The 24,114-nt window shown below is 36.5% G+C and overlaps 1 protein-coding gene across 6 annotated transcripts in view; it reads right to left on the reverse strand.

Moving 5' to 3' along the window:
• Window positions 1-24,114, reverse strand: part of ADAM22 (ADAM metallopeptidase domain 22) — a 229,796-nt gene that overhangs the window by 33,723 nt on the left and 171,959 nt on the right. For all 6 annotated transcript variants that reach the window (XM_008573473.1, XM_008573476.1, XM_008573475.1 and 3 more), the window contains exons 15-25: window positions 23,924-24,023; window positions 21,645-21,716; window positions 21,333-21,425; window positions 17,660-17,740; window positions 14,530-14,580; window positions 14,242-14,305; window positions 12,497-12,602; window positions 9,894-10,013; window positions 6,476-6,644; window positions 2,550-2,661; window positions 223-313 (exon numbers count right to left, since the gene is read on the reverse strand). In XM_008573473.1, coding sequence (XP_008571695.1) covers window positions 223-313; window positions 2,550-2,661; window positions 6,476-6,644; window positions 9,894-10,013; window positions 12,497-12,602; window positions 14,242-14,305; window positions 14,530-14,580; window positions 17,660-17,740; window positions 21,333-21,425; window positions 21,645-21,716; window positions 23,924-24,023 — 1,059 coding nt within the window. The remainder of the gene's footprint in view (window positions 1-222; window positions 314-2,549; window positions 2,662-6,475; window positions 6,645-9,893; window positions 10,014-12,496; window positions 12,603-14,241; window positions 14,306-14,529; window positions 14,581-17,659; window positions 17,741-21,332; window positions 21,426-21,644; window positions 21,717-23,923; window positions 24,024-24,114) is intronic.

Genomic DNA, 24,114 nt, shown 5'->3' on the forward strand with positions numbered 1-24,114 from the left:
AGTACTTTTAGAACAGAAGAGAGTTGTCTCAAAATCTAAAATATTAAAAATTATTCTTACTTCTAACAGTGCCCAAAATAATCATTAATTGACTGTTGAGCCAGACTAATTTTCATTATAAGCATATTTATCCAATGACACAAAACTTTCATGTTTTCATTTAATCAAAATTTTTTAAGAAATATTATTTTGATAGTAACAATACTGAGACATTTCACTTACTTATAACCCCACGCAGTTATTCCTAATATAAGGGCCAGCACTAAAATGGTGCCAGCAATTATGCCTATTATGATATTGGTGCCAGCAACACCTGGGAGGGAAAAAAGAAGAAATAAGGTAGATCAGTGACACAAAATTCTTTTAGCAACTTTATTCTCCAGATGTGTAATCATCACACTATTATTTGTTTTTAAAATGGATCTTTTCAAAGGAAAGAAAAGTCAACCATAATTCAGCAATCCATATCAACTACTTATAAAATAATTTTTTGTGCATGTTTCTTTTTAATTCTTATTCAAGTGTGTTTTGTACAGTTGAATTTGCCATGTGCTTTTCTGGAAAATATGATGTCACTGAACTAAAAGCAGGAAGAGTAATGACACAACAAAACAAGGTGGGATGACAATGCTACCATATTGGCAAGGCATCCTTTAGGGAAGAACTTTTAGGAAACCTGTGTTCCTTTTGACCCTTACCTCTTTCTCGGAAACTCTAGAAATTTATTTATTTCTTACTTCACTCCACTTTAACAACTAGTGCTCTCGGTTGTGTGTGTGATATTTTGTCTCTTAAAGTGAATATAAGCTTAAGGGAGAAAACATGCCTACACGTTTATATAACCAGTGCTCAGGTGGTATAAATGATAAAAGCACTAGGCTTGCAGTTCCCAGTCTGGGCAATGATGGCTGTGGCATTCTTCAGAAAGAAAACCCAAAGGAAAAAATAGTCTGGTGAGCTAGAGATGGGTGCTGGTGCAGCATGAGGAGGCAGCACCAGACTGGCAGAGGGACAGGGCAAGGCCAACGCTCGGGGCTCAGGCGTGGCACCGTTGTATTAGCATCCATTGTCAAGCAGGCTGTGGTGTAAGCCTTAAGGGGATCATGGAAGTGAGAGTGGCCCAGGGAGTCGAAGCCTTGGTCAATCAGCTCAAGTGAGGGCCCAAGAGCAGAAAAGGCTGATCTGAGGCTGGGCTCTGACACCAGGAAGTCTGTTTTGCTGATGATGATTTATACCACATGTTTAATGGCAGGGCTTTCATCCAGAGCAGTTCGGATCTCTCCTTGTCTGCTCCACTCCTGAGGCATCTTTGTAGACATCAAAGGTCAGTAATCGTGGGCAACAGGAAAAGATTCCAGTTCCCCATGACAAAAATGGCAGTCTCTCTGTCTGGGAGCCCTCATGTTAGACAGCAGGGCCAGGGAATCTAAACAAACTGGCGGACTCCAACCTGCCCAGGTCCTCTGCGAGACGGGTGAATGCAAATGCCAGAGGATCCCCCAGGTCATTGAGATTCTCTTACTCCAAGACCGAGCATGTCTGTCCTCCCTTCCTGTTCTTTCGGGGATTCAACAGGGATCAGTAAATTTAGATGCTAGTCTTGATTATATTTAAGTAATGGTATGACATTTGGCAAGCCACTTAAATCTATGTTCCTAAATATCCTCACCTGCATCAACTGATAGAACAAACTCCACACTACCATTGCTAAGACTAGGGACTCCAAAATCTTAATCAGTCAGTGACCTTACTTATTAAAGTCATTTTAGCTAAGATTTTTAACCTGTCTGCATGATTAGAATGAACATATTCCATTTTCTCATCCCTTTAGAGGTGGACTTCAGGATTTGAGCATTATTTCATGCAAAAACAAAAAACAAAAAAAACCCTCAATAATGAAATGATAAAATAGTTTAAAAGAGGACATTTGCCTCCAAGATATGGGTTCGTTCAACAATCTGCATTCAATTTCTACGTCTCCCCTTGGGTCACCCTAGCTTTTAGAACTATCCTGTTGTTTCTTATCCATGTCCTTAAGCCCCTTCTAGGTTCCCTGGCCATGATTACTACTTCTAGTTCAGTCTACAGAACTGGGGTTGAAATATCGATAGGATTCTACTATAAAGAATATTAAAATAAAATATTTAAAAATAAATCATCAAATTGTTTCTTTTTCTTATTTAGTCCCAAAATATAAAATTCTCCTTTCAAATTCAGATAGTTAAGAATTATGAATACTTTCTTCATTTAAAACAAAAGCTAGAATTTGTTGGTGGCCTTAGGCACAAAACTTGGAAAATCTTAGTATGAAGTATGACAAGATATAATAAGTCAGTAGATTAAGTTATATGCAATATTACATATTACAATTTAATGGAGATGATCAATTTCACAAGGTGGGCCCCAGTTGTACATTATAATTCATTATCATGTGACTATAACTTATTTTTGAGTTATCATAAAAATAATTCAAATAAAAATGTCCAAGGGGCCATTTTCTCTTTCTTTGTGTATAAAGACTATGTAATGATACCAAATTAAGTACCTACCATTGCCAGCCAGAGTGATTCCAGTCTTTGCATCATCGTAAGGGAAGTAAGTGTTGCAGTCTGCACCTATCCAGTGCCTGTTGCACACACACTTTAGCTCATTACTGCAAACCTGAAATCCAAGCAGAATGAGATAAAGAAATGTCTGACAAAGTGGGCAAGCCTGATGTTTTGCAGTAGTCTGAGAAGAAAGTGTCACAAGGCTATAACCTTGACATCTCGACCCAAGCCACCAAATCTAGCTACCTCAAGGTCATGGGAACTAAGAACTCCCATAAATAAAGCATAGAAAAAAATTCACATGAAAACGACACCAAATTTTTTTGAACTATAGGAAAATACTCTTTTTTCATTTAATCCATCCAGGAAACAGAATTGACACCTAGATCTTATAATTCAAAACAACTTTGAACAGAGTGGGAAGCAGGTTTAAGCTAGGTTTAAGATCAGTGAAGTGCCCACCAAGGGATCTGAGACATGAATTGAGGGATAAGACCCCCCCACACACACACACAATCAGGCACACCGCCAGCACCTCTGGGCCCACTCGGGGCCCTGAGGCATGGAGCCCGGAACCAGACCCCCTCCTACAAACAGGCACACCACCGGAGCTAAGGAGCATGCCAAAAACATCACTTCCATGTGGGTGGCTCATCACAGCCACCACAATAACCACAGCTGCCGCAAAAGCAGCTAGATGCCACAACCACCACGCAGATTGTCCGCCAGCCACTGGAGTACATTGGCACAAGGAGAGTCACCAGCAAAGACCAAAGAAAGAAAGAGGATGTTTCTCTCCACAAAGCCCATTCCAGAGTGACAGAAGAAGCATCTGCTCTATGATATTATTGGGGGACCTGATCACACCTCTCAGCATTAGACAGATCATCTAGGCAACTAATCAACAGAGTAATTATTACTCTTTCAGAAGGAGAGAAGAAATCTAGGGTAATTAGAGGGGGGAGGGAAAGGGGGAAAGAGAAACTGGACCGGGGGCATAAAGAATAAGTATGACTTGTAACAATATATATGCTAGTAATATTGATTTGGTCAACATATCTCAATGTTGAACCCCCAAGATATGTATAATCAATTATGATTCAATAATTTTTTTTTAAAAAAAAGATCGGTGAAGTTTCTCCTGAAGCAGGTTTTTGACTGCAGGGGTTTCTCTCTTATTTGATCTAATTTTCCAGAAGACAATACACATCTACATCTAAACGTAACTATGAAATAGCCAATTAGGAGTTACAGATTAAGAAATATGCAAAAAGAAAAAGGGTTATGTTTAAAGTCAAAAGGTTTAGATTTTAGTTACCATTTCACTACCATCTTACTAAGGGACCTTAACAGGCACCTACTTTCTCTAAGCATCAGTTTCCATATCATATAATAGTACCAATGATACAGTGTACAGTGATCATAATAAATTGCATAGCTAATGTTTACTGAACACTTACTACGTCCTAGGCATTGTTTTAACTGCTTTACAAGTACTAACTCATTTATTCTTCACAACAATCCTATAAAATAGGTACTATTATTATCCCATTTTACAGAGGAAAAAATTGAGTCCACAGAAAAGCTAAATAATTGGCCCAATGTCACCCAGTTAGTAAGAAGCAGAGCTGGGATTCAAACCTAGACCATCCGATTGCAAGCTCACACTCAACTACAAGATGTATAGTACTTAAAGAGTATTTACTGTATTTCTCGTTCTAATTTTTTGCCACATAGACAGCATTTACTGTAAGTTAAAATTAAAATTATATAGAATATAAGACCTCTGTATAATGCATAATTATTATAAATTATTTGGATGCTATTTGCCATCTGATTTACTCATATCTATCACTCTTTACTAATTTATTAGACAAATGGTTATTGAACATAGTTATGTTTGGTCTGTGTTTTGTATTCAGAATTTTAAGATGAATAAGATATGGTTATTCATTAGCATAAATAATCAAGAAGTAATTTCACTGTTCTTTTCCTCTGTCCCCCCGCCAAAAAAGTATTTCCCCTTAATTTCCTCTTAATGATTAAGGAAAGAAGACTTAGTAGACCCATGATATAGTAGCAGAACTACTCGCTAGATGTCTTTTTTATTCCTACGTATCATAAAAAATTCTTATCTTTTGGCAAGGAATAACAGTTAGTTACTACCCTAAGTAAATTCTTGGCATATCCCTCAGGGATACACATCAAATGAACAGGAATTGAAGGCTTATAATTACCAAACAGGGACTTTTTTTTTTTTTGACAGGTAGTTGATATGGGGATCCAAACTCTTGACCTTGCTGTTATCAGCACCACACTACTGAATAAGACAACCAGCCAGCCCTCAAAGAGGGATCTTTTACCTCAACTAGATAATACAACAGGTTCAAGCAAAGAATCTGGAATGAGGGTAAAAAGAAAATCATAGCACACACTAAAAAAAAAAAAAAAAAAACCCAACATTTTCTTTTGCTAGTACAGGATTTTCTATCTGAAAATGACAAAGCTGTTATCACTAATAGAGGATGAATATTTAAACTATAAACTTAACTACACAGGACCTACATCATATAACTGATAGACTTAAAAGTATTTCAAACACCATTCTTTCTATTCACCCATAAAAACATTTCCCTAAAGTATTCTGTTTTTTTTTTTCCTTTTTGTCTTTTTCCGTGTCCGGCAACGGATCGCAACCCTCAGTGTTGCCCCCATACCGGACCGGGACCGGCAACGGGATCGCAATCCTCGGTGTTGCTCCCGCGCCCCGCTCAGCCAGTGAGCGGGAACCAGTCTGTATGTGGGATCCGAACCCTCGGCGGGAGCGCCGCCACGCTTCCCAAGCAGTGCACTATAGCAGTGCGCCACCGGGCCGGCCCAAAATTATTCTGTTTTTATTTCTAGGATTTATCCTCACCTGGTACACACTGGTGTGGTTACAGCAGTTATTTATGGTCTATTTTGATTGGCCAATGGACAGACCACACCAGTTGCTAAATATTGTGACCATCATCCCTATTTTTTACCCCCTTTTTTTTTATCCCATTGTAGTTGATTAAAATTTGTCTTGTAGTTCACTCCTAGAAAATTGGCATTATATTATATGTGATCACATTAACATAAGAAAGGAAGACAAAAGAATATGGTTAGGAAGATAAAAGAATATGATTAGGAAGATTATCCTTTGTCTTATTCTCAAGCTTTCTCAGATTACATAACTGAAATATTGAAATAGCTATCAAATTATTATTTATATATCAAGTAGATACATGGATAATCCTGTTTTCCATAATTAGGGAAATAAGCAGCTTAGGGTCATGTAGAGTATGCATAAAGCAAATGTACTTCACAGGGCCTGGTTTTCCGAAGCCTTGCAGTTTCAGATATTGACCTTGCTAAGGACAGGAAATTTTCCCCAGGCTATATAGTCTCTGTTGTAAGATAAAGAATTGTAACACAGCAAGGTTGCTGGCTCAAAGACAGACAGGTTACTGATTGATATGTAAAGATACTGGGAAGCTGCTGTAGGGAGAAGGAATGTTTTGCTAAGATCGTTAGTGAACTGACTTAATTGCATGTTACCAGCTTCTATTGTTGAACTTGTTAAACTGTACTTAGCAAAAACCCCACCTATGTTCTCTTCCTTTAACTTCCTGGTCTGGAGAATAAATGCAGGAAGAGAACCCCAATCTGTGGTTAATTTCCCAAATGGAAGGAATGCCTCACTCTTGAGGGTTCTGGGAGATTAACCCCTTTTTGAGGCATCTCACTAATCAGAAGAGAAAGCTTTGAGTAATCTTTGGTGGCTCCGTCACCCAGGAGAAAAGGGGTGACAAATCCATGGGAGGCAAAGCAACAGGGTCATATCTATTTCTGTGATATAAAAGAAATAAATAGTTCCCCATGGTGAGGTACTGAATACTCACTCCATTTCCTGAACAAACAGTGCCCTCTTTACTGCTTAAGCAGGTACTGAAGTTGAAGGAAGCCACAGGAAGACACCTGTGTTCGAAGCACATCATTTGAGGACCACAAGGTGTCCCATCTTCCACGTAGCCAAGATCTACATCTTCTTCAAGCTTAACATGCCCACCACTAAAAATAAATTGGGAGAAAGAAAATGGCATTCCATTAATTTATATTCATCTTGAGAACATGCTGAACAACCAAAAAGTGAATAACAGCACTTTATTTTCTATTTATTATTTCATAAAAACCAGTAGCATAAGCATGTTCAACCTCTAAATGGAGAAAGCAGTTGAATCTTTGGATCTAATTCTTTTTGGAGAAATTAATATAGTGCATGTGATGGTTAATTCTAGGTGTCAACTCAATTAAAGAGTAACACAGAATCCCTCAATATGGGCAGACACTATCCAATCCTCTGGGGGCCCAGAGAGGACAAAAACAGAAGATAAGGTAAATCTCTCTTTCTATCCCCTGGAGCTGGGATACACTCTGCTCTCTTGCCTGTGGATATCAGAACTTGAGACTCAGCTTTTGGGTTACAGGACTTAACACCAACGGCACCATCAGCTTCCCTGGTCCTGAGGTTTCCAGACTTGGACTTAGCCACGCTACCGGCATCTGGTTCGCAGGCGGCCTATTGTGGGACTCCTTGGCCTTCGCAATCGCGTGAGCCAATTCCCCTAATAAATCCCCTCTCGTAGGTTTATATATACATCCTGTTGGTTTGGTCTCTCTGGAGAGCCCTGACTAATACAGTGTGGGATTTAAACATTGTTTAACAAGGGCCTGAACTGAAACACTTTTATCATTTGCCTCAGCAAGCCATTATTACTAGTATTTGATTTGATAAGTAGGTTCCAAGATTTCAATCGTGTTTCAAACAAGGATGAGAATCGGTTTGGGTTTACATTTCCCAAAATGATGGCATATGTACAAATTATATTTGAGAATCATTAAGCTAGTGTACCTTCACTATTCAATGTAGCAAGCCCACATATTATGCAGAAATAAAAAAAAAAACAGGATAAGAATTGAAAATATATAGTCATACTCAATGTATTCATATGGTACCATGTTCATGCTGGTTTAAAAATCCTCATTCTTTTTGTTTGTTTATATATTTATTTTTATAAAAATTATACATGCACACAAAGAGTCAAATAGATGAATTGGTTTGTTAAATGCAATAAAGCCATCCCCTGCCCCTACTCTTCCATATATCCCTCTTGGGAGAAAACCACTTTCTACTCTTAATTAATACTTTTGTTATTTACATACATTATCTTCAGATAATGAGTTTGCATTATTATTTTTTATTTTTCAATTTTAGATGATATCAATTTACTTCCCTTTATGAAATTTGAGAGTTTAGCTCTTTTCTCTCCTTCCCTCACCACCTACACAATTTTCCCTTTCCCCTATCCTCCCATCATAAATTTTGCTTAATCAATAGTTAAATCAATAACAAATATGCACATTATTTTAACTATGTCAGTGCCTCTCAGTTGAGGGATAACAGTGTGTCAGGATTAAACCCTTTCTTTTCCTGTACAACTTTTTGTTTTCCCTCAGACTATGAAGTCTCTAATCTGTTGTTGTTTCTGTGCCTACTTTTCTAAGAATTTACATTAATTCGAAACTAACCCAATCTCTCTGCTAGCTTTCAAAATCTCCACTAAAGATGTGTCTGAACATCAATTCATCTTCCTGTAGAAATCTCTCCTGGAGTTTCTGACCTGCTCCTATCCCTTCTGGTTGTCCCCAGGTACCTGGCATACATTGAACTGTAAATCTTGGCTTTCTCCTCAGTATGAATTTGAGGATTGTCCTTTCTCTCTCCTGGGGGATATCTTGTTTCTGTATTCCTTGCCTTTCTTTTTCTTGGTTTACTCCTTCATTGTGGTGGAGTGCAATTTCTAGCAGTTTTCTGACAAAGGGCGTAGAAGGGTAAATTTTGGGAAAACTTGCATATCTAAAAATGCCTTTATTTTCCACCTTTCCACTTGATTGATATTTTGCCAGCATACAAAATTCTGGTTTGGAAACAATTTTCTCCATTGTCTTCTGACTCCTCGGGCTCCTGTTGATAAGTCCAAAGCCATTCTAATTCCTAAGCCTTTGCTTTTTTCCTCCTTTCTGAAAACTTTTGGGATTCTTTTCTTTGTCCTAAGGTTCTAAAATTTCATAATGATATATTTAGATGTGCCTCTAATTTCACTCATTGTACCCAGCACTTGATGAGCCTGTTAATATGGAAACTCAAGTCCTTCTAGACAATACTCGAGTTATTCATTAATGATTTCCTCCTTGCTATTTCCTCTGTTCTTTATTATATCTATTCTAATTTGATGTTTTTCTCTATGTTCTATTTCTTTGTCTTTTCTGTCCTACTTTCTGGGAGATAATTTCAACTACTGAGTTTCATTTCTGTCTTCATAGTTTTAATTTCCATCGGCATATTTTTCTTCTCTGAATGTTCCTTTTTTTTTTAAATAGCACCCTATCTTCTTTTTTCATGACAGAAGTAGTTTTGTTTTTACCCCCTGGTTGGTTGTTTCTGTCTTTTTTTTTTTCACATTAGAGACTTTTTTCACATGACTTGTATCTGGAAATTCTAGGGCTTTCCGATTGAACATCATTGAGGCTGAACCACTTCCATACAACCCTGTTATCAATATTGCTTACTGTCCTCCAGCTTGGAAACCTTCTCTTTAAATCTTCCACAGGAGAGTGGGCAATTCCCGGTTCAGTTGAGTTGGCGACAGAAGCTATATATCTAACTTCTTCAACAGACTTTCACCTATCTTCTTTATTTCAGCCCCTCCCTCCAACTCCTTTTCTCCTTCCACAAATAAATGATGCTGCCAATTTCTGAGCCTTTTGGGAAGTGACCATATATCTTGGATTGGTTCCCAGTTTTCCCCATCACTGACATAGGAATTCAACTTTTTTGCTTAAAGCCATGTGCCAGACATCCATTTGCTTTTCGCATTCCAAAATTTTGTTGCTCTTGTTTCCTCTCCCTCTCAGTGCCTCCCTATGGATATATGAACTCTAAAAAAAGAGCTATTTAGTGATTTTTTAGATGCATATATTCAATCCACTGATTTTACCCACAAGTCCCCATTCATTTTCCTTAATAAGAATGAAATGCAAACTAAACCTTGCAAGATTTTACTGACCAACTAAACACATCTCTAGCAACCATAAAATATTCCACATTCAACAAATTCTTAACTTTTTATTTCTTTTCTGTCAGGATCTACTCAATCACCTCTATGAACAAGAAAACTGAACTGAACACAGAAGTAGTCCTAAGCTGCATTCCTGGGAAGTCAGATGACTAATGCGCTCACAAAATGGTAAGATAATTACCTGCAGTTTAATGTTCTTCCCTGTTGCATAACTAAAGTAGATGTGATTTCACCATCGAGTTCTCCAAGCCTTGGGATATTACCAACACTCGTACACAAAAGGTAACCACAAAGCACATCCCTGTGTTAAAAGAGTACCAATTATTTACTTTACTTCTTTTCCCAAAGATATAGCAAACCATGTACAGTTAGAATGATAAACTCTCATTTTAGCATTTGATTTTCATCACCATATTATTTACTCTTATGCCAAGCAAAATAAAATAAGGCCAAATTAGTTTTTCTCCTGCTCTAAAAAGTGCCTTCTCTGAAACTCTTATTGGTGTACCAAAATTCCAATTGTTTTCTAGCTTTTCTTTTACTGTCCATTAGTTCAAGTATTTAACTAAAGATTATTATCCATCAAATAGAATTCTTTTATATCAGAATTTCTTTCCCCATAACACATCATTGGATATACTAAACTAGTTTTGTAATATCTGATATTTATTATATTAATATTTATTAAATATTTATTTAATATTTGACCTTTGGATGAGTATTCTTTTGGAATACAGAGGTTTCTTCAGCCTGTCATCTTAGAATTACAGAAGAGAATATATATTGCGTATATTTTAAAGATTCCCAACCAAAAACACTCATCACCCCTTTTTTAATATATTTCACTACTTCTCCAACTATCACATAGGGTTCTAATTTAACTTATAAAATTTTTCATAGGTGTTAAATACCATCTTACATATTCTTCATGTATAACACATTTTAATCATTAATAGAGTTAATGATAAACATATATTTTAATAAATATCTTGTGAAGACCAATTAGTAGACCAGCAAAATTATATATGGAAATATCAGACTTTATCAGATGGAGAAAAGAGAAAAATTGGGACCTGTATCTATCACTAACTAGAAAAAAATATGTATTAATTCAATCTTTTAAATAATTCTTAAATTATATTATCATTGTACTGTATTATAAACAAAAATGATTTCTCAATACAGAAGATATATTCATTCAAAATTTTTTGAGTGTCATTTATGTTTATAAACCTTACTAAGTAATTTAAAATATATTAAAAAAAATTAAACATAATTTTTATCCTCAAGGAAATCATACTCTGGGTGAGAAGATAAATCACATGCATAAACAACCATAAGGGCCGTAAGAGTAGTACAAAGGGCTGAGGGAGTTCAGAGGAGAAGAGGAAGGTGATTTATTTCCAGAATAAATCAGGAAATAATTTACAGAGAAAATGTTTTCCAAGCCGGGCCTTGAAGAATGGAAAGATTTTTGACTGCTGATGGTGTAAGTATAAAGGTTGCTTCCAGAGGAATGAAGAGCACAAACACAGGCATAAAGGTGGGACAGTGTAATCCACATGTTAGCAATGGCAAGGTTTGCTAGATTTTAGAAGAATAGAGAAGGAAAAACAAATAATGCAAGTTGTGGCAAATTGTGGAAGAGGTATACTGACAAGCTAAGGTTCCATTTTATTTGTTAAACAAGACCATACGACATTCAGTAAAGTGGTTAAGACAGAGTTCTGAAATCAGACAGCCTGAATTCTAATTCTCCTTCTATTACCTCCTAGATACATGACCACACAAATTAATTAAATGTGCCTCAGTTTCTTCCTCCATAAAATGGGAGGACTGCCATAAATATTAAATGGCATAGCTTATATAAAATGTGATAAGAGTGTTTAGCACATAGTGTGCACTCAGTAAATGTAGGGTACTATTCTTGCTAGTAATTAGCTATGTGGAACCAGTGAAATTTGAACAAAGAATTGACATGGGCAAAAAGATTGAGATTGTTCTGATTACCATCTAAGTAGCATCTAATAAGCATGTTCAAGACTTCTGGCACAGAAAACAGTCAAGTGAATTTTGTAACAGGTGAAAAGCTAATATAGATCTTAGTTGGAGTAATGGCAATCGGAATGGAAATGAAGAGATTGAATTAAAGACAAATGGTGGAGAGGTCAAAGGGAAGAATGCACATGATTTGATGTCTGGACAATGTTCAGAGGGGAGGTAGAGTCCGGGGCACTGTGAGATTTCTAAACAGAAGGACAATGAGATATGGAGACCTTTGGCAAAAACAGGGGTGGTTTAGAAAAGTCAGAGCTGGTTAATTCAATTCAACGGCACTGAGTACGTATTCTGGTAGCTTTTATTTTTGTTGCTTTTGAGATGCTGGTAGGTGTCTTCTAGGTGAGAAAGTCCTAAGGTAGCTGCAAGTGTGACCTGGGCCGTAGGAGACAGGTCAGGGTACATGTCAAGATTTGGGAGGCCTCTAACCCTGGGCAGAGATGAGGTGAGTAGGCAAGAGCATGCTTTGTGGGATGCAGAAAATAGGAAGGTCCTGGTCACTCAAAAATTTAGGCTTGAGGGGTTGGCCGTTAGCTCTGTTGGTTAGAGCATGGTGCTGATAACATCAAGGTCCAGGGTTTGATCCCTGTACTAGCCAGCCACCAAGTAATAATGGTGATGATGATGATGATGATGATGATGATAATAATAATAATAAAAATACTGATAATAATAATTATGCTTGTAACTGACTAAGGAATGAGTTCTGGACTAACTTCACCTCACCGTTTGTTGCACTGTATCCATGTGTCTTTGTCTTTTCCACAGTTCCCTTTCTCAGTCCCTTCAATATTCAGTTTCTCATAGCAGTATTTGTCTGATGCCATCACCTCTGAAGCAGAACAGAATTTTCTATCAGTGGGAGAGGTAACATGTGAGCTTTTCAAAATGTTTTCAGTAAAGGAAAATTGCAATTTAAGGACTCCTTCACTACAGTGTTATCAGTTCCAAAATTTGTACCCAAGGTTCACAAGAGTTTTCCTATATCATAGACATGTATGACTCAGGCACATTTTTCATGACTGATCATTTGAAATTTGAAAAACAAATATATTAAGATCTCTGATGGGATTCAGGCTATAAGCTGCAAGTACAACACTCCTCAAGATTTGGCTAATAATTAGGGGAAGAAGCTACCAAATTATTCCTGAATAAATACTCCATTCCTTAATCTCAGTGCCAAATACAATGAATGAATTTCTCACTCAGCAAATATTATTAGTTCTAAAGACAATTTTATTAAAGTAGAAAGGCACTACAATTAGATTCAAGAAACAGTGTTACAATTTCTACCTTGCTTACTAATTCTTAATGGCTATCAAAATTTTGTTTTGCTTGTAGACAAGCTTGAATTCATGCTAAATCTGTCATGTTTTTATCTTTTCTGAAGCCAGGGTTGGTTGATAGAATTATTTAAGAGGAAAAAATGACTTTTGCAAACTAATCAAAAGAAGACTGTTGGTATATACTTAGAAACACACACACACACACACACACACACAACTAATTATGTTGTTAGTTTCTTTTCCTACTTCTTGCTATCAGCTACTATTTTTGCTTAAGTGGAAGAAACAAAAACTACCTCTTTGTTCAGAATATAAACCTTCATGACTACATTTTCCCCCCATTGCAATGTTTCTATTTGCTCAAAGGGAATATTTACTTCTCCTCCCAAAAGGATTGTAGCTACTACCCATGACAACTAAGGATTATCATAATTTTTACAGTTTTCCTAGTACAAACTATTTTTTGAAAGAATTTAAAACAAAAATTCCTTCCAAAAGTTTGGGCCAGTAATACTTCTAAAAAACATACACACTCACACATATATGTGTATGTGTATATATATATCATAACATTTAAATGTAAATTTAAATAGAGTATAACATAAATAATATGATTTAAATATAAATGTTCTATATTTTCCTCTGAAAACCGACAAACTTTGAAGGGAATAGCATTAAAATTTCTTTCTGATACATGACAGCTACCTCAGGTCACCTGTATCACCTATAACTAGGAAAGCCAGCTAGAGGTTAAGAAAGATGGTTGAAGAGGAAAAAGCAATTCTAGCTAAAATGCTACAGTTCAAAGTCAAAGATGTCCATCCAGGGTCTGTGTCCATCCCATATGGTTAGACAGGTTTTGCTTAAGGAGAGTGTAAGTGGAGCTGAAATCCAGGTTTGCTCTATTCTATGAGTGGCTCACCCTGGCAAGGGCTTCATCTACCTGCAAGCAAAGGTACCATGTGTCCTGTCCACAGGAACTGCCAACTAGCCAAGATGTGTGAGGCTATGTCTTCTCAAATGCCTTTCTCTAATTTCCAGAAAAGTGTCCCTGCTGAGATCTGTAGTAGCTTTGAGAACTGCCCCAGTTATCAAGTGGTCAAAATTTACTTTCGGCCCACACATCCTTAAGATGTCTGCCTGGTATCATACTTTAAAAATGGTCAAACCACACTATTTACTTACTTTGCCCCCAGATGTATTTGCATTGTCTATCCCTGGTTTTACATCTTCCTCCAAAGCAAATTCCCTAAAATGGAAAAGCAAATACCCATTAGCGATGCAATGACTGCTTAAGTCAGACAACTGAAAAAGAAAATATGACTAGAAAAATAGTAGGTGAGTATTATAAAGGCCTTTTACCTTCAGAATTGATTATGAAACATTTAACTTGATCTTCCTAGTTTGATAAAACTTCAGTATTCCTTTCATGCTGGTATACATAAAAATTTAGGCAAAAATGCAGTGACCTACCTGAACACCATCACATGAATATCCATCCATTTTATGAACATTAGGGGCACACTAGGAAAAAAGAACACACTATGAACCAAATGCAGAGCGTAATGTCAGGCTGAGCTAATCCCTTTAATATTTTCATTTTTAAAATCACATCTGATAATATAAATCATCTGAAAATAAAAACAAAGATCAAGAGAAAATATAATTGGTGTACTTTCCCCTAAAAATATGAATCTATGACAGGCAAAAACAGTTTATTAAATGGCAATAGACTCAGCTAAAAGCATCTTGCTTCATACAGAAACACTACTCCTCAGAGCAAAAAAAAGCAGAGCATAAAACAAAAGCAAGAAGTATGCCCAAACAGACCGAGCAATAACTACAGATTCCTCTCTCTTGCCATGAGAAGCAATACAGTCCTTACACTTAAAATAATCACTCTCAAGCAGAAGTCTACTTTGAGAATGTTTAGGAAAGAACATTCCTTATAACACAATTTGTTTCTCTCACAGCCACTGTAGAAAATTACAAAGCATTCTTGTGTGGATATAAACAGACAGTAATTTTAAAATTTATTATACATGTCCTCTATCATTATAGTAATTAGTCATTTGAGAAAAAGTTGGGAAATATAAAAAAGTATTAAAAAATGAAAGACATAAGTCACTTATATTCCCACCATCCAAAGGCAGCTACTTTTTATATTTTGGTACATTTTTCTCTTCACCTTTTTCTATAAAAATTGACATTTTTAAACGAGGTATGATCAAATGATAGATAATATTTTATATTATGCTTCTTCCTTTTACTTTCATCATATAAATTTCCGCATGTCATAATTAACTTCTTTGTAGATACCTTTTTAATGGCCGTAACACATTGCAATCAGCCAGCAATGTATTATAACTATTACTTACAGTTATCTCCAATTAATTTATGCTGTTACAACTAACGCAACAAGAGCATCTTTGTACATACATCATTTTTTTGGATTTAAAAGTATTTTTAAATTACTGCTTGTTTATAATCACATTCCAAAAAAGTTGCTCTAATGCCATCACTTTATATTTAGGTAATCATTCACTCAATCGTCCTTATCACCAGTGTTAGCTTAGAAAACATTGCCAATTAGATAGCAAGAAAGAAAAAATACTTTTACATGAAAGATCTTTATTTAGTCTCTTAGGAGACTACCTTTAAAATAAAGCATTTTTAATGGTTAATGTAGGTATGCCACTTTTGAATTACTCTTTTCTGGAGATAAAAATATGTAGGCAGTCCTCACTTTGCACAGCTCTGGTACGTGTGAATTTCCGTTTCCATGGTTTTGCTAAGTAACACCAGTCCTCCAACAACACAGTTCCAATAGTAGTCACCACAGTATATCATCTGTGAGTAATTGCTTAAGGCACAAACTTTGCTACTAGCTCTTCGGTCAGCTTATCACTAGGCAAATAACAGTTGTCCATTATAATCAGTGACCCATCTTGTCATTTCTTTCAAAGTCTGTCAGCGACTGGTCACTGCCCATCTGTTTGTTCCGTTCACACACAAACAGCAAAGTGTATAATTGTATTGCTTCTTTGTCTCCCAGTGACGCCATGTGACATTTTATAAAAATGGATAGTCAAAAGAGGGAACTGGCCAACAAAGATGAAAGTGGAGCGGGGCCGGCCCGGTGGCGCACTGGATAGTGCGCCGCTTGGGAAGCGCGGCGGCGCTCCCGCCCGAGGGTTCGGATCCCACATACGGACCGGTTCCCGCTCACTGGCTGAGCGAGGCGCGGGAGCAATGCCGAGGTTTGCTGTCCCGTTGCCAGTCCCCGGTCCCCGGTCCGGTACGGGGTCAACACTGAGGGTTGCGATCTGTTGCCGGACACGGAAAAAAGACAAAAGACAAAAAAAAAAAAAATGAAAGTGGAGCAAAGTAATGAAAAGCAATACACCACAAGTGAAATCTGAATTGAATGTAAATGGAGTTATAGAAAAAAATAGCTGACTGTGGGTATGTAGATAGTGCTGTTCAAGAGACTCTAGATATGCAGCCAGAGGAACTCGGTGAAGGAGGCCTTACTGACGTAAATGAATGGCGTGGCTGTGACATAACAGGTGAAGATGTCCCAGAGGAAGTGACGCCGGCAAGAAACTTCACATTCACATCTTCACATTTCTCAGAGGCATTTCATGACATGTTGAAAGCATGAAGGATAAAATGATGAAAGCTGATCCAAACTTAGAAAGGAGTATGAGAATTTGACAAGGCATAGAAAAAATGCTCACTCTCTATCATAAGGTTTATGTAAGAAAAAGGCGAGCACAGTTCAAATGACTCCTAAGTTTTTTTTTACAAATAAATAAAATATTTTAATTCTCAATGTTTGTTTTAATTTACAGTGTACTAAATAAATATTAGTTTATTTTTCATTTCCCTATGCATGTATAATAAACAGTAAGAGAGTTTCTAATAGTTTGACAGTATTTTTTAAAGATCACAGAACAACTGTAATATTTTCCATTAATTATTAAGACCATTTTGCATGGTTTCAGCTTGCATGGTCATTTTTACAGTCCAGCACTATCGTGCAAAGCAAGGACTGCCTGTATATACACTGACAATTTCGTAATCTGTGAACTCTTACCAAAGTTTATCCAGTTTCCCTTACTTGTCTATCTACAACTAAATACTACTAAATTCAAGAGCACCTATTAATAGCTGAGGTGATGCAAGCTGTTTCAGATAGGGAAGAGTCAAGAAAGAGAACAGGGTCCCCTCTCAGAACACTGTGCTCTGTGGTCTGTCTGCCTTGGCTGACTTCTGTTGAAATAAGCTGAAGAGAAGGAGTCTTAGTTTCTTCCTTCACCAAGTAGATAAAAGGAAAATGCATTTTACTCCCTACTTAAAACAAAAACAAAATAGTTAAGGCATGCATGCAGTCTTAGGTTAGTTCCTCATTAAGACAAAATTATGCTGAGCATCTGCTCAAGCTTTGATTACTGAAACTTAAATTCCTGAAAAATAGAATAAGAGGTGATTTGAGAGAGAGACATGAGCATCTTGTCCATTTAAGTTTCTCCTGGGGTCAGTGCACTAAAGATACTCCCACTTTTCCCTTAGGGTTTAGGGTAATTATTTTGTAAATTACCTGGCTTGAATTTCCTGAGCATGTTTCACGAATATCACAATCATTTACTGCTTCTCGGCACACGGTCCCCATAGGCTGAAACTAAAATGAACAAAAATCAATTCAGAAAAAAACTGCAGAAGGATAAAAAAATGCTAACAATATCATCTAAAAAAACAGCGAAATGGAAATTGTTTGGATAGGAATACCATAATCTATTTTAAGATGATAGCCTGTGAAAACCACAGTTATTGAATTAAATGTTATTTTAATAGTTTTAAGAGATAGTTATTTGTATGAAGTAATTTCCATAGTCATCACACACAAGCCTACAATATCCTGCTAAAACAGGACAGTGCTTGATGGTACATCTCCACAAAAAGGACAAGTTAGTCTAAGTTCCACTAATTCTTCCTTACAAATAGCTTTTGGACTTACACTTTGCCCTTCATTCTTACTGACACCTTTATTGCATTATTCTTTTTTGCCTTATCTGCTGAGAACTTGAAAGTTACATTTTGGGCTGATCACAAAAGTTAGATTTTCTGGTACAGCTATTTCCTCTCATGTTTTCCCTTCTTCTCCCCTGCTTTATTCTTACATGGATTTAATTCGTGGTCTTTTATTCTTTTCTAATGTTTCTATTATTTGTACCTGCATATGCAAGTTTTTGGTTTTTTCTGTTTTCAACCATCACAAATACTTCTTGTGTGGGAGTTGTACAAATAAATTTTTAACCTCATTGGATTTATAAATTATAAGAGTACTCACCAAAACAGAACAGAGATACATGAGGTTAACATTTTTCCCCTTCCCTCATCAATCCCTATCCTTTTCCCTCTACAAAATGTTAACACTTTGGACTGGATCCTTCTCTGCTTCTGTCTTTGCTCACCCAGACATACACATTATTGGGCTCCCCCCGACTTTCTTTATGAACCTCATCTTCTCTCCCTGCTCGGGAACCTCCAGACATTTGAGTCTGCTGTTCCTCTCACATGCACAGCTACTGCCACAGAAACTGGGGTTTCAACAGACATTTTGGGGGGGAGATATGAACAAAATTTGCATTCATTCATACATTCACTATATTTACGAAGCACTTAGAACACGCCAGGCACTGTTCTAGTCACTGAGAATTCAATGGTAAGCAGAACACAATAACTCTGTTTACAAGGAACTTGCATATTAATAGGGTTAAGTAGGCCATAAAAATTAAGAAATAAGCAAGATAATTTCACACGTTCTGGTTCTCTTCTTCCTTGGGATTGAGGCAAGCCACAATTTCAGAATATCTGAGGTAGAAATATGAGCACATTTGAGGTAGTGTTTGGACGAGAGTATAAATGTTGAAGAATTTCCAGGAAACTTCTGAAAGAAACCATAGTGAGGGAGGACTTGCTCTAAATGCTGGGATACAGCAGTAAACAAATCAACTGAAATCCCTGCCCTTTTGGAAGTTACATTAAAATCGGAGGAGAAAATAATAAAGTAAACAAGCAAAATTTTACAGCAGGGAGTCTGCAAATTATGGCCTGAAGGCTAAATTTGGCTGGCTGCCTGTCTTTATAAAGTTTTATTGGAACAGGGCTGGCTGGTTAGCTCAGTGGGTTAGAGCACAGACTTATAACACCAAGGCCAAGGGTTCAGTTCCCAGTACCAGCCAGCTACCAAAAAGAAAGTTTTATTGGAACGCAGCCATGCCTATCTGTTTCTCTATTTTCGATGGCTGCTTTCAAAGGCAGAGATGAATAGCTGCGACAGAGACTTTATGATGCACAAAGCTGAAACTATTTACTATCAGGCCCTTTACAGAAAAAGTTCACCAACCCCTGGCTGATAGGACACATTATTATAAATATATGTAGAAAAAATAGAGACACACATGATTTCTCATCTTGTATTTCTATTCCTCCTCCTCCATTCACTATCCTGCCCCTGCTCCACTAGGAGTGCACAGTGATAGGTAAGGGAAGAGAAAATGGTAAAAAAGATGTCACTTGACTGGTATAGCTGTAACTTATTTTATGGGATAGTAGTTAATCATGTCATTTTGTGTATTTTTATCTTATTATTTTGAACCTGTTCCTTGAAATGATTATATCACAAAGAGCCTAATTCTATTAATAAAAGGAAAAAAGGTATAATTAAATGCATTTTATAGATGAGCAGAATTAAAACATTGAGAATTAAGATAAATGATCCAGGTTCCCTCGTTATGGCAGATGGAGAAGCTGACAGAACGAACAGTTGTGGTAGCCAGGACGGAAGAATGTGCTTAATCTTCATTTCTGGAGAGTGGTTTCAGAGATCTCTGCCAGTGCCTTGCTTGTTTTAAAAAACTGCCAGAAGACACGGTGGTAGAGTGGAAGCCACAGAAACTGCTGCTAGCATATCTAGGATGTAACTGCACATCTATTTCCTACTCGCTGAGTGAGCCTGTGCAGGTTATTTCACTTTCTAGAGACTGGGATGGCTCAACTGTAAAAATCAGGATAATAATGCCTATCTCAGAAGAGTGCTTGTGAGCATTATCTAAGACAGTGGTCTCAACCAGTGGTGATTTTTCCTCCAAGAGGACATCTGGCAATGTCTGGAGAAATTTTCTGTTGTCACAACTGGGAGGGGTAGTGCCAGCATCTAATGGATCGAATCTAGGGATGCCGCTAAATATTCTACAATGCCCCGGATATACCCTCACAAGAAAAAATTATCAGGCCAAAAATGTCAACAGTGCCAGGGTTGAGAAATCCAGATATAAGAGTATATAAATTGCTTAGTATAATCTCGGGCACACAGTAGATACTTACTATTATAGTTTCATATCCCACAATCCTTTAACTCATTAGTCTAAAGTTACCCAACCACCAAATAATCACTAAGACAGTTCTGTGCATATTTATTCATTCATTAAACAAATATATACTGAGAACCTATACCAATTACTAAGAACCTACCTTTGCTCCATAAAATGCACAGACTGGAGGGACAGATATTAAACCTCAAAAATAATGTATTAAACCAGATTTTATATAAGAGGAGGGAAAAAAATCAGATTTCTTTGGGAAAGGTAAGCCCCCAAAAACTGTCAGTCTTATAAAGGCTTAAACACTTGGACATAGGTATAAGGATACTGTTGGCAGGATGAAAACAGATTAAGTCTGTAAAAATGCAATCTAAACTTTCATGCACAATAATACACGTAAGGCATTATCACGTCTAAAAGGATTCCTTTCGCTCCCTCAACAGCTAATACAAGAGGTATATCAAGCTAAGCAATAGAAAAGAAAGATCCATTGAATATCCATTTGACTTTACAAAGAAGGGTAAACATCAAAGATTGGTAACACCTGATTTCATTTAACATGCACACTCCTTAGGGAGATAGAATGGAGAGGATTGTCTCTGAGGATTACCAGGGTTCAGGCCCTAGCCACCTGACTTATTTGACGTAAGAACTTGGTCAAACTACTTAACTACTACAAGCCTCAGTGTTCTCATCTGTTAGATGGGAATGATAATAGTAACTATACCTCACCAGATTGTGTGAGGATCCTGTAAAGCACCTGGCACTTAGTTATTTAATATGTGTTAGATGTTATTATTATTATTAGATTACATTTACCTAGCCTTAACGATTTAATCAGCTATGTTCTTTTTTCTGTTAATTGATCATTAATCAGCATTTATTTACCTTGCACTTTTTACAACAAAGCCCATCACTGCATTGAGAGTCTTGAGTCAAGGTGCATTTCTTACAACACTCTGCTCCTTCTAGGACACACTCCTAGAAACATAAACATTTGCAAAACATCAGAAAATGGTGTCATTTTCTTGAAAGTACCAGGCTATTTTCTAAAATAAATGTACAAACTCATGGTTATAATCTTTTTCTACAAATGCTATAAAATTTTCAGGCATAACACTTGCTCTGTATCTCTCAGTGTGTGGACCTGGAATGACCCTAAATTACCTTTAAAAATCATCCAAACAACCAGAGACTTACTGCAGGAGTCCCACAGTCACACTCCTCTCCAGTTTCTATGAAGCCATTGCCACACTCAGGAGGATCAAGAAGCTGTGGGAGGAAAACCAAAAAGAAAATTAAAACACAGAAATATCAACATCAAAGACTCTGAGAGATCATAAGTGCCACATCTATACATCTGTCATACCTGCCAGTCATTCCAAAATATATTTTTATTTTCCTAAACCATGAAGCATGACTTTAGAACTTAGAACTTTAGGTCAGAAGTGTCTACTTCTGTTTCTATTTCATATTTAATATATGTATATATCTTTACATATATATTTACACATATAACATACATACCAAGTAGGGTCTGGTAAATGTCACCAAAATAAAAGATGATCTAACCATTGACTAAAACCAAACTAGATTGACTCCTGAAATTTCATTTCAAAAGTGAAGCAAGGGATTTGGAGTCAGAATGTCTGAATTAAAATCTTGGCTCAACTACTTATATTGGGCAAATTACTTAACATCTCAGAGACTTAAATACCTAAAGCAGGAATGATATTAAAATTAGCTACCCATCAACACTGTAAAATTGTTATGAGGATCAAGGTTACTCATCTGTGAAAAGCCTCTTAATTAAGTATATCTCCTTCTGAAACAAAGTTATTTCACAGACAGTGAGGAAAGCATCACAAAAATTAATATATCCATTGATTTATTTAATGTAAAATATAGCTCCTCCCATTAACATAGCTTTGTAGAGTACAGCAATAATAATTTCCCCCAGAGACTGAAGCAATTTTTGACCTGTACAAGAGTACATTTTAGGTCTGTTTTATTTTTAACTCTCCATAAATTTTATTATCTTTTGAGTATAATTTATCCTCTGGTGTTAGGCAAAATTAGTAAATAGTAAATAATTGCTATGTGCCAGATACATAATATTCATTCAAAAGTTAATGGAAGTTTTCATTTTATAGAATGAAAGTGTAAACAGACACACACTTTTATAACTAAAGGAACAAAACAAAGAAAAAATATTCCATCTAATTTCAAACATCCTCTCTTCTCCTACAAAAGAATAAACTTACCTCTTCATTTCGTTTTAAGTTGAAAGTGATAACAAATGAAAAAAGCCAAAACAAAAACTTATCCAGATGAAAAACATACCTATCCTCTTATTCAGGATTTAGAATAATCAATTATTTTGGTAAAAAGACTTGAATTGTTTTACATTAGTGGCAGCAGTGATTCAGTTCAAACATCTTTTCCAAAGCTTTTGAAAAGAGTCTTAAAATTGTCAATTTGCTTTGTAATGCAATATGACACTTTTCCTAAATTTCACTAGAGTGAAGAGACTGAAACCAGTATAATGATTGCAAAGGCAATGCTGAATATCACTGTGGTACACAGAAGCATGTCATAGTTCAAATAATTAACAAAGTCTTCAAAATGTAGGAGGAAGACTTGCTTTCTAGTCGGTTAGAGGATGCACTGCAAGTTGTAAAACCTTGTGACAAAGTCCAAGAACAGAAATACTTTGTCCTTTTCTGCTTTAAGAAGACTTGGTTTTCACATTGAGAAGTACTTGGAATTTCAATCAAACTGCTCATTCTGAAATGATGATGAGGGGAGATACGCTTCCCTTTCTACTGATATGAGTTATGATTAGTTATCCAAAGGGGGAGGGGAAACCAAGAAAATGAAAAAGAAAGTTAAAATGAAACCATCTTTGTAAGCTGCTATGGATTGAATTGTGTCCCCTAAAGTTCTGGGCATTAAAAACATAATCCCCACAGTGACAGTGTTATGAGAGTGGGAAATCCTATTACAGTAATTGAAGGTGAGGCCTTGAAGAAGTGATTAGATTGTGAGAACCATGCCCTTGTGAGTGGATTAACCCACTGATGGTTTAATGGTGGTCATGAGCTTGGCTCATGGCTTTAAAAGGAGAGTAATGAGAAGGTTAGTCTCTCTCTCTGCTTCTGCCATTTCGCCATGTGATACCCTGCATGACAGAAATGGACTAATACATAAGCCAACTTTGAATCATCATTTGGTCATATACAAATAAACTGGAAAATTTTCAGAAAGCAAACAGTCTTATTTCTACCTGCTTTCTATTTTCATCAGAATAACCCAAAAGCCCAATATTAAAGCTGACATTGAAAATGCAGATATTTAGCATATCTAGAATATGTACATGTAGGCCAAATTAAAAACTCTCTTTAATAAAATACAATGGTTGAAAAAATTGTGTTTATAATACTGCAGAAAGATTAATAACTCATTACTACACTCATTACCTTAGAAGGTTTGTTGAAAAGGCAGGCACCACCTCCACTATTCAGGAAGTCATGATACTCTTCGATATTACACTGGGTGAACTTTTTAGGTAGATAATAGCTATAAGAGAGAAGGAAATGAATAGCTGGGTACCACTTTAGCCTCCCTTGTTTGTCTATTAGTCTTAAAGTTGAACATGGTTAAAACTGTA

The sequence above is a fragment of the Galeopterus variegatus genome, unplaced genomic scaffold, assembly GCF_000696425.1.
Source record: "Galeopterus variegatus unplaced genomic scaffold, G_variegatus-3.0.2 Scaffold925, whole genome shotgun sequence".
Classification (NCBI taxonomy): domain Eukaryota; kingdom Metazoa; phylum Chordata; class Mammalia; order Dermoptera; family Cynocephalidae; genus Galeopterus; species Galeopterus variegatus.